Source organism: Catharus ustulatus, chromosome 2, assembly GCF_009819885.2.
Source record: "Catharus ustulatus isolate bCatUst1 chromosome 2, bCatUst1.pri.v2, whole genome shotgun sequence".
In the NCBI taxonomy this organism is placed as follows: Eukaryota; Metazoa; Chordata; class Aves; order Passeriformes; family Turdidae; genus Catharus; species Catharus ustulatus.
In genome coordinates, this window is record NC_046222.1 from 37,132,299 (window position 1) to 37,144,468 (window position 12,170).

The 12,170-nt window shown below is 38.0% G+C and overlaps 1 protein-coding gene across 1 annotated transcript in view; it reads left to right on the top strand.

The window, feature by feature from the left end:
* Positions 1-12,170, top strand: part of TMEM135 (transmembrane protein 135) — a 171,375-nt gene that overhangs the window by 63,830 nt on the left and 95,375 nt on the right. The window contains 1 exon segment of the mRNA XM_033052529.1: positions 10,470-10,535. Within this exon segment, the coding sequence (XP_032908420.1) occupies positions 10,470-10,535 (66 nt within the window).

Sequence of the window (12,170 nt, forward strand, 5' to 3'; positions counted from 1 at the left end):
GTATCCATCTGGCATGACAGAGAAACAGAAGTGAAGTGTTTTAGACACTACACGTGGATAAATACTACTGATTTTTACATTTAGAATTCTTTAACTACAAAATTAGAGGTGGTGAGTTCTCATACTTTTTATTTGAGCAGATTTGACAGATTTTACTGCTTTTCGCTGTTGTACATGTGTATAATGCATCAGGGCTTGTGAAATACTGCTGCACCATGGCTTCTGTCAACAGCCTTAACGTTGAAAGTAGACATGACTTTTCTGATAGTGTATGTGAAGGAAAAGTGTGGCTTCCTCCTGAGATTGGTCTTGTGATAAAAGTTTCCTGCTTTTTTCAAAAAGGGAAAATGGCATGCATACATACTTTGCTATGGGCCTTGCACTGCTTGGCAGAGAAAGGTGATTCTTAGATGCTGGAGGGATTGTTGTTGTGTCAATTTTGAGGAAAAATGTTTGGGAAGAAGAATTCTTAGTCATTCAGTTTGTCTGAAATGACTTCACTTGCTGAGTGTTGTGCAGCCCATAAGTGAGGGTTTCTATTAGTTACTCGTGGCCAAAATAAGAACAACTTTCTTGAGAACAGGAAACATTTGATCAGTGCTTCTGCCAGTTCTCAAAATACTGTTCTAAGCAATTAAATTTTTAACTCTCCTAAAAAGAAAAAAAGTTGATTAAAAATGGTTCAGAGTACTGTATTATATTGGTAGTTAATTACCATTTCCTATGTAGTATATGGCTTTCTGAATTTTCTTGCTGATTATTTTGTATTAAGTGGTTTCAGTCACAATCAGCACCTGATTTAGTTAATAGTTTTTATAGATAAGAGCATGTGATTAAAAAAATAATAATTTTTTTTAGGTCATAACCAGAACAGACATATTCTTCCTCAAAAGCAATTTAGCTGTTGTCTACCATCAGTAAAACCTTTCTAGGCAGAGTAGGGATGCATTTTTATAAGCTGCCCCAAAAATGAAGTAGTGTTAACCTATATGTTCTGTTTCTAATGAGTCCTCTAAGATTATGTGACATGTACGTGTTTAAACAATGAGTGTGGGAAGTGAGTTAACTGTCTCATTCATAGTTGATGTAATCTGTGGTACTGTTTTTACCGTGGTCATGATAAATCACTAGTTTGAAAATGATTTTGGGTTAGATTCGTATTAGTTTAGTGCATAACACTGTGAGTAAATCACAATACGTGGAAACAAACCAATTGAGACAAAGAAATTTTTGTTCCATTTGCAAATACAGAGAACTACTGCTTAAAATTGCTGCCAGTGGAAAATGTAAAAGGTGAGGTAATCCCCTAAAGAAAAAGGGCCCTGGTTGTGAAACACATTAACTGTAAATCTTGTAAAACTTGTAGGGAATGTACTGAAGTACTGAATTGAACCCACTCAGAGTTCACGCTAACAAGAAATTCTAGTCAATGAAGGCAGATAAAGGAATTGTAAATGACTGTTTAAATTAGTCTGGAATTCCAGAACATGTGCTTGGATAATATGAAATAAAGCTGTCTAAATATGCAGCTCTCAGTAATTTACCGGTCATAGTAAATGTGTGTTACAAGATCCACAGCTGTTGGAATAGCTTGCTGGTGTTTAAATCTCTGCCATTTTTCAGGGGTTAGAGTGGAGAAGAGAGATCAAGAATCTGTAAATTTTGCTCTCTGTTGTCCCGATAACTCACCAGAGAACCATGGTGAACCATGAAAGCTCACCTCAGTCTTCTTTAACTTGTGTGACAGAAGAGTTTGGCTTCACTTATTTATAGTAGTTTAGGAATGAATTCTGCAGGAACATCCTGGTGCCTGTTACCATGTCACACACTCTCTCTTCTCGACTACTGTGTTTCTTTCATCAGTGCTCTTAAGATGAGCAAGGTGAGGTGCTCCTAAATCACAGCAAAGAGTCAAAACGGATGGACAGGCAAAGATACAGTAATAAGTGCAGGATGATAAACAAGGCCACATGTAAGATGCTGCACCTGTATTGGGGCAATCCCAAGCATAAATACAAACTGAGTGGAGAATGGATTGGAAGCAACCCTGGGGAGAAGAACTTGGGGCTGTTGGTGGATGAGAAACTCAATATGACCTGAGAATGTGCACTCACAGCCCAGAAAACTGGCCTCATCCTGGGCTGCATCCTAAGCAGCATGGGCAGCAGGGTGAGGGAGGGGATTCTGACCCTCTACTCTGCTCTTGTGAGACCCTACCTGGAGTACTGTCTCCAGCTGTGGAGTCCCCAACATAAAAAGGACATGGACCTGTTAGAGCATGTCCACAAAGATGATAAGCGGGCTGGAGCACTTCTCATATGAAGACTGACTGGGAGAGCTATGGTGGTTCAGCCTGGAGAAGATTCCAGGGAGACCTCACTGCAGCCTTTCAGTACTTGAAGTGGACTTAAGAGAAAGATGGGGACAAACATTTTGCAAGTGTCTATGGTGGCAGGACTATGGTCAATGATTTTAAACTGAAAGAGAGCATGTTTAGATTATATGCAAGAAGGAAATTATTTGCTATGAGGGTGGTGAGACACTGGAATAGTTTGTGCCAAGATGTGGCTGCCCCATCCTGTGGAAGTCTTTAAGGCCAGGTTGAATAGGGCTTTGTGCAACCTGGTCCAGTGGAAGGGGTCCCTGCCCAAGACAGGGGGATTGGACTAGATGGTCTTTAGAGGTCCTGTCCAACTCAAACCATTCAATAATTCAGTGTAGTGTTGGAGTTCATTACAGCTCTGGACTCGGGGCAGTGCTGCCCTTTTATTCTAAAACCTTGTTGACTACGTCAAGCCTTGTCAGACCTGTTGTTTCTGCATGTTGTTTTTCCAGCAGCCTTTGGCCAGGCAGCAGCAGAGTTCTGGGTGGATCAGTTTCAAGTGGGATAGAGGGAGAGGGAACATGAAGAGTACTCCTTCTCACCATTTTGGAGCTGAAAACCTGAAGATTACTCTGCCCCTGAATCCTAGTGGGGGGTCATTGACTATGAAAACAAGTGTGCTTGTATATTCCTGTTCTGGCCAGACTGGTCTTTCATCCACCATTTTTTCTGCTCTTGGCAGCATTACTAATCAAGACCAGGTTTGACAGATGTCATGTGCTTTCTGCAGGCTGGCCTGCAGCTGTTTGCTGTCCTTCTGCTGTGTGATTGGAAAGAAGGAAGGTTTTAGTTGGCTTCAGTAGATCATTTCTCAGATGCAGAAACCTCTACTCCATGATGATGGTGGGGCAGGCTTGCTTGGACCTCCTTTCTCTGGCATTTCTGTCAAGGCAGAGGAGATTACATGGCCTATTTCTCCAGTTTCCCCTCCTGGCTGCTGGCCTGGTTTGTGGGTAATTCAGTTCATGAGCATTATACTGCTGGATTTATTTTTTTTCTGGCTTCCTGATACTTAGTTAATTGCAATGTTGAGCCCTTCAATCCTTTGTGCAGAGAAAACTAGAAAAAGGTGAAAGTCAGAGGCTGGGACCAGGAATCTCAATGTAAATACCAAGCATTTTTTTGGGAAGGGGTTGGGAGGAGGGGAGAAAAACAGGTAGAGGAGAAGTCAGGAGAAGAAAACCAATTACCATGATCTTGACAAATGTTACAAATACCACAACTGCAGACTACTGGGTTCAGATTAAGATAAATACATACAAATGCTTTTCTTTTATCTTCTTAGCAGCATATATTGTGTGATTCTTCTTGTGCTTGGTTCATTTGTTGAGCATGTGTTCTGCAATTTTAAATTATAAAGCTCTTTGAGGAGAGGCTGAGGTTGAGCAGGACTGCAGCAGGGAGGAAGATCATGATAGTTTAGTTAGGTAGAGGGTAGAGATAAATTAGTTCATAAGGTAGTTTATTAACCCTGAAAGTGCCCATTTAGGACATGAGCAAACAGAATTTGTAAATGGAGTAGAAGTTGCACTGAACTGTGTGTAAATTTGAACCTGTGTTTGCATGACAATTGTGCAAATGGTCTCAGGAACGAGCAAGACAACTTAAAAAAAGTTACTATGCTATTAGTCTTGTTAGTTTTAATACTGGTTTATTTATGCTATTATTGATTAGTGATGTGTTTTGCACATGTCCGAACCTCTAGTCAAGGAATCAACACATAATAAATTATTTAAGAAAGAAGAACATTTCCATATATGTACTTTTCCTTACAAGATACATGGCCATCGCCATGTGCTTTGTTTCCACAAATGTTGGGTAAGTAACCAGAGGAGAGGGAGATCAAGCATTATGGGATGTAAATTTTTATCGAAGGTAAAGATAAGAAATTATTTGATCTATTGATGGGTGACTGGAAAGAACTTCTCACAGATCTCAGATATAGGCTGATCTACTCATTGTACAAATAAGGTTCCAATAGTTCAGTAGTGACAGCAGAGACATTCAGAGTCATTCAAAAAAGTAAAAGATGGAGGTATATGGAATTCACATCTGTGCAATGGAATTAATTGGACTTTTATGGTTTTTCAGAGAGTAGGAGTTTACATAGCTGTCTTTTTAAAAGCTTCAATTCAGCTTCAGTATTGTATTTTAACATATTTAAAAATATTTTAAATCTATAAAGTATATAGAATGGCAATGCATTCTATTTTGGTATTGTGGTAATTTCATCAAAAGTTGTGACAATAATTAAGCTCCTCAGTTAAATCTGTCATTTTGAGTAAGGTTTAAATGCAGACAGTTGCTTTACATTTGACTTTTTGTGGACAGAATTGAGGGAAAAAAATTCAGAAACTTCTGTCTTTTCCTAGTCATTTTTGCTTCTGAATCTCACCAGATTGTTTTTTTCTAGCACTCATTCTTGTTTTCAAAGGTTATGTGATGAGCAGCTGATAAGGGCTATAACAATAGTTCATATATAATCAAGTTGAATGATTATTATTAATAGTTTCAGATAGACTGTCAAAACCTTTTTTCATGTAATTTGCTTTTCACAAAGAAGCACAAATTTTACAGGCCAGAGCTGTCAGCTAGCTATTGTATTCAAGCTAAACTAATAGGAGTGAGAAAATGTTGTTTGTGGTATTCCATCCTTTTTTATTCTTATAAACAATGTGCACCATTTTCATTTTAATTCAATTGGGTTTTTTTCCCTGTTTTGTATTGGGTTTTTTAATGCACATATGGAAGTAGATGCCAAAAATTTTCAGGTGATTAAAAAGTGTGCATTTCTAAATTCATTAACTTGTGGGATCAGTCTCTTCACTACTTGCAGCTTTAGCTTTGGTGAAACAGTAACTATTCTGGTGAATTATTATGAGATAATTTTATTTTTGTTTTGAATTTATTTTGAATACCTAGAAAATTCAAGACATCTGAAATCTAATGCAGTGTTTCTCTTCTGTTTTTCCTACTGTTTCCATCAATAATGCACAATTATCTTCCACTTTTGTTCGGGTTCATACAAGTGGTTTCCCTTTTTTTTTAAACTCACTTCCAAAGAATTTGATCAGAAGTAACTGCTTTGTTGGATCAGGAACAGTTGGTCATCTTTGTCTGGAGATGACATTAGAGCTTGCATGGCATTAGAGTGGTAGCATTCACTAGGCTGCCATTTCACCTCTTGTATAATGTAACACACTACACATTCTGTATAACGAGCAGCAATTTTAGGATTCAGTAACAATCATCTTGGCAACGCATTTATTTCACACTGAGATCATTAAAACCATGTGTTGACAATTTGCTTTCTTATGAACCTCTGACTCCCATGGCTGAGTAGAAGGCTTATTCACAGTGAATTGAATGCAAATAAATCTCAAGTTTTTACAGCTTTCTAAAATATCTGATTATGCTTGTAATAGTTAGTGAAAAAAAGTTAAAAATTAGCTAAATTCCTAGTCAGCATTTCTTTGAGAATAGTATTATTATTTCTTAAATGGGCAGTTATGCCTAGTTTGATTTGTGACAGGTCAATACTCTACATATTTTTAGCAGATTTAATACAATGAAATAAACTTGCCATTTTAATATACTTTATATCTTTTAACACATTTTAACTGTCTTTTATAGACTTACTCAATGTCCAAACAAGTTGTATGCAATTATTTTGCAGCATGAATATTGACTGTTATCATACCAGTAACTTCGGTAAATTGGAAATTACATACCAAGAATATGTTAGGCAACATGTGTTCAATAAACTGGATTTTTAGTCAAAGTAGGTTTGATGTCCTGTAGGGATCCTTTTGCTCTCAGCAAACAGAATTTTAGAAAGTATATGAGATATGCAAGAATATTGTTGTTTTTACATTGCTGTTGTGGTTCTTTATGCAGATTTTTTTTTCCTATTCTTTATGCAGCATTAAGTATGATGGAGTTTGTTTCTAACATTCAAAAAAAAATGAGATTCATGTATATTTTGACTTTCTCCACCCTTATGCTTATTCTTCCATATCCAACATGTACAGCTGGAATGCCAGCAGGATGTTCTGTGTTTTTGGATTTCCTTGTGTCTTGGCTTGTCGCAGCTAGAATCTGCGGGATAGCCTTCCACTTGGCTGGGACAAAGCATTTCCACCACTTAGAGAGAATTTGAGGAATTGGGCTGTGTTTCTTTGGGAAGCAGAAGGAATTTACAGGTCATCTGTAAATTGCATTTTTTTTGTGGACTTGTCATTTAAAATGTTGCTGTGAAATTCTGAAGCAAGTTGATCAGAGAGGTTGTGAGACCTCCAATCTTTGAGAGGCTTAAAATGGGCCCAGACAAGCTATTTCAAGGGAACCTGAGCAGGACCAGACAGAATAATAGAATTGTTTAGGATGAAAAATGTCTTTAAGGTCATAGAGTCCATCCATTAACCCCGCACTGCAAGTCCACCACTAAACCATGTCCTCAAATGCCACACTGGCACATCTTTTAAATACCTCCAGGGATGGCGACTCAAACATTTCCCATACTAGCCTGGGTTCAAGTGCTTTACAACCCTTTCCAGGAAGAAACTATTCCTAATATCCTAATATCCATTCTAAACTCATATAATATATAATATATAATATATAATATATAATATATAATATATAATATATAATATATAATATATAATATATAATATATAATATATAATATATAATATATAATAAATATATAATATATAATATTCTAAACTCAAATTGCCCCAGTGAAACTCGAGGCCATTTCTTGTCCTCTCACTTGTTACCTGGGAGAAAAGACTGACCCTGACCTGGTTACAACCTCCTTTCAGGCAGTTGCAGAGAGGGTTAAGGTCCTCTCTGAGCCTTTTTCTCAGGTTGAACATTCGCAGCTCCTTCAGCTGCTCTTGGACATGCTTCAGTACTATTCTGTTTGTTTCTGCATTTGCAGGGCAGAAGATAGAAATTGAAGACAGTGTTGAAGCTTTGAAAAAACAGCAGTGTTACAGATTAATTTCCTTTTTAAGACTGGCAAAATTTTGCTAACTGATTGCTTTTTATCATCAATCTGTGTGGTGTTATAGCCCTGTGAAGGTGTTAAAAAACTCTGAATGGTTATGTTATGTTCTTCTTCCTTACTTGAATCTCCACATGTTCATACCTAGTTTGCTTTGTCAAAAGAATGCAGACCTGAACTATTGTTCATTGTGCCAGTGTCCACCTCCTTCATCTTAAAGCTTACACCAACAGTAAGCTTGGGCTCATTACTGTTTTGAAAGATGAACTTCTTTAAGCCTCCTCTTGGATTTTGCATGCCAAAATCCCCAAGCTCTTTCTCCAGCCTTGTCATTGTCAGTCAATGGCTATAGGTGGCTTCATCCCCACCGTGCAGTTTGTGTGGTGCTAGTGTGTTTGTAGTGCTAATCTCCTTAGTGAAGGATGGCCCTCCGGAAGACATCTGTGATGTTGCATTTGCTATTGCTGTGATTTTTCCTTGTTTCTGAATGGTTTTGACATCTGGCATTAAAGGATGAGTGCAAGTATGCTAAGAGAGATCTTTTACTAGTAGATGTTAAAAGAAAGTCACACACACCAGTGGTTTTCAAAAGAAACAAAAGCAGCTTAACTGTACTGACAGAATGCTCAATTTGGTTGAAACATCCCTAAAAATGTTGGTGAAAGAAACCGATTTTGTGAAATACAAAAGGTTGTTTGAGGTTCACTTCATGTCTCAGAGAAGAAAGGTTTGAGAGGCAGAATCACAGTGGAGCGCTGCCCTGCATCCTTGTGGGTGTAAATGAAGTAATAGACTTTGCAGCCCAGTGTTCTGGAGTGCACACATTCATTTACAGGCATGTGGAGAGAACATAAGGTAGTTAAAAGATCTTTTATTAAGTTACAGTAATTTCACGAATACAAGCCGCAGCAATTAGACAAAAATTTTGGTGGAAACCCGGAAGTGCGGCTAATATTTGGGTGTGGCTAATTTATGAACAAAAATGTGATATCTCCTCTTACCTAGTATCATACCAGTCCAGTCCCGAGCCGAAACGGTTTGAAATCCATGGTTTCCCGTTGTTCCGACGATGAACCAATCAGAGAACAGCTTATTGCCTGCCTGTGGATGGTGGCATTACTGAGGGGCGGGGGTTGTTATTGGGGTGAGTTACCTCGGCAGTTCGATAAAAGTGTGTGATATTTCTCTGTTCTTTTTAAAGTGTTTTCAGTCTTGTGCGGCTGCGGGGCTGACTGGGCTCGCAGGGAGAGGGCTGGGGGAGCCTCTCGCCCCGCAGGGAGAGGGATGAAGCGGGCGATCGGCTCGCAGGGAGAGGACTGGGGGAGCCACTCAGCCCACAGGGAGAGGGCCAGAGCGGCCGCTCCCCCCGCGGGGCTGCGAGGGCCAGAGCGGCCACTCGCCCTGCGGGGCTGTGAGGGCTAGAGTGGCCGCTCCTGTGCCAGCACGGAGATGTGGCTCCGCTCGGAGGTCAGCTGCCTGCCCGTGCGGCTGAGCGGCTGTTTAAAGGCAACGCGGATCCATTGGGAATGCTCGCAAAATGACCACACTATTGTTCCTGTCTTTTTCGGCTTGTAAATAAAGGGTATGTCTTTTTTCACTTGGAAACAATGTTTCTGAGGTCGGCAGTAAGCCAGTAAGCCCCGGCGATCCCGCGATTGTGTTACTAAATGACGACTTTGTGAAAGTTCGCGGCGAACTAAAGTGCGGCTAATATTCCGGGTGCGGTTTATTTATTGACAAAGACATCAATGTTGCCAACACACTGGATATGCGGCTTATACTCCGTGCGGCTTGTATTCGTGAATTTACTGTACTTTCTGCAGAAAATTATTTAGGAAAGAGTAAACCCCACTTAATCTGTCTCTAGGAAGAATGAGGAATTAATCTCAAGAGATGTCTTTGATATCGCGTTTATTGAGATACAGCTGTCTTAAGGTAGTGGTTGTGGGAACCCTGCAAGTCGTGCAGTCATGGGAGCACTGTGATGCACTTTTTTAAAGTCACTGTTTAGAATGATGATCAGCTACTGTAAACTGCTTTTATTTATAAACTTTCTAAATGTGGTTGTTTTGTTTTGTTTTTTACTTTTTTTTTCCCCCTCCAAACAACCTGCTAACTTCTCCTTAATATAGATCCTTAAATGTCAGGGTATTTTTAAAATTAGAACCAGATATTAAAACCATGTTTTTTTACCGTTGAAATTGAAACCAGCTTCACTGTTTACTATGGAAACAACTTTGTAGGGCAAATCTGTCCATGTGTATGCTTATGTGCCAGTCTGTGAATTGTAATTTGTGAATTTTTTCATGCTTTTTTTCAACCAACTTGTAGAAAGATAGATGGTACAGAACCTATTGTAGTCTGCATTAAGCTAGTAAACTATATGTGTATAAGTTGTATATGCCATTTGTCTCACTGGATTAAAGAAAGGATGAGGCAATTAGCACAGAAAGGTATGCAACCTAATTAAAGATGAACGATTTCCCCAAATTTGTGTTCCCTGCCATTTGCACGTGACAATGTTGTGTTTTGTAATCTCACCATTACTGAGAGTTAAGAGGGGCTCAGGTGCTTTTACAAAAAGTGCTGCATCATACTATTTTTTCCTACTCATTTGTCAATTTACTTGTATATTATTAAACAACAATTTTAAAAGTAAGTTTCACAAGTTGTGAAATACCATATAGCTATTTTTTCCATGGCAGCCCACTTTTACCTCACAGCTTCTGGAGGACAGTTATCTGGGGCTAAGCATCTATACCCTGCTCAAAGCATCTTCTGGAACAGCTGTGATGTTTCCTGGGGGATCATGTACTGCTTAAGTGGTTACTTGGGCTGAGACCAGAATCCTCAATAAGTCTCACTTTGCAATAAACACTTGCCTAAACTGTGCAGGTTGTTTTAAAGGAGTTACTGGAGCAATTCAGTTGTAAAATAGAACTTCCACTAGAACTTCTACCTGCTGCTAGAAGTTAGCAAAAAGTAAAAAAATTGTTGTAAAAGTTGGAACAAATTGTCATGAGACGTATTGTCTGTTTTTTAATAACGAACTTGTCTGTGTGTTTGTTGATGCAGGCCACAGAAACATTGTTCCGAATGGCAGTAGCAAGAGGAGCTATCACACCTCTAAGACATGGAGAAGTAAGGCTAAATATATCTGCATTTCTTTGTTTGTTATTTATGTGCAATATAATGCTTTGTTAATATACTGCTTTATAAATTCCTGGAAGTCATACTGTCTTCAGGTAAGTGAAGAGAACTGGACTATATACAACTTGCATACCTACATTCCAGTATTTTTCTAAAGGAGAACAGGAACTTAAATACTGCCCAGTCAGAAATGAAATACTCTTTGAAGAGTACTCTGTTCTTCTCTTTGCTTCAATCATTACTTAACTGTATGATAGAAGTGACTCCAGAGAGGCTTTCAGCTGCTTTGCCAAGGCTGGGATCCAGTTTTTCACTGAATTTTCTCTATTAAAGATTGTTAAATCTAGAGAAATTCACGGAAATATTTGTTACTGTGTAGCTATGGAGAGGTGACTTCATCCTTTGTTTCTTTCAAGAAATAGTAACTTCATATAATATACAAAGTATTAATATATTAATTATTCCAAAGAGGATAAATGTATTTCAATATTATGTTGCTTATACATACTTCTTGTAGTGAATTTTTTTTTTCCTTCTTTGTATGGTTTTATATCTAGTCAGCATGGTTTTGAGTGGAGGATTAATTATCTCCAGTATGAGTTGGTGCCATTTATACTTAGGTTGAATTTCATTTAAATAATAAAGTCCTACAGTCAGTCATGGCACTGGAAATGAGGAATGATCTGGGCATTGCCATAGCTGGATGCTACAGTGTGTGGAGTTTTCCAGTGTATTCATGGTATTATTATTTTGATCAAATTCCTAATAAGTTTGTGAAAAGTTCTTATCAGAGACATAGCGTTTGGTCTGGAATCTTGACTTACACTGACCCTGGAATCTCAGCTGTACTGTAAAATGTTTCTTATGCTGATGAGGTTGCAGTTAAGGCTAAGCTACATAATTTATAGATAAAACATGTAATAATGGTCCAGAATTGGCTTTTTGTGTAAGAAGGCAGCAGCAGGAGAAAACAGAAAATACCTTTTTTCTCTCTTGTATTTTTATTGGACTTTATGCAGCAGAAAATGTTTTTGCTCAAGGGAGATCTTTTCATTAAATTCCAGTGTGTAATTGTAATTTACTTAGTCTGAAAAGGAGAAATTACATTATTCAAATGAAACTAATTTTTTCCAGGAGAAACATATAATTATCAAGTCATACTAAGATTTTTTTTTTGCTCTTCCAAGAAATTGCTGGATGTTTGCACTGTGCATAAGTAGAAAGGGAGCCAGAAAAAAGGTTGAATATGAACTAAAGTTGACTGTATTCTGTTTGAGAAGTGTGAATTTGGCAGTTAAAATCAAAACACAGAAAACTTTTAAATGGAAATTTCAAAATTTGGAGGCAGCAGTCCAAATGTGTAAAAGTGCTGTTTAACTTTCACATCAGAACTTAAAAATGTAACACCATTTAAAATTTGAGAGCGGATAAAACTGTTCACTGTTAGAAGGCAAAAGCCATACCTGTTTGTTTTAAATTAATAAAAAAATAACATTATTCTGTCTGTACCACTGAAAAGATTAATGTGCAAACATTTCTTCTACAGGCAAAACAGAATGCATGAGAAGTTGTCCATTATGATCCAGTTATCATCACCAGGTGGACTTATAAGTTAGAATATTGAAT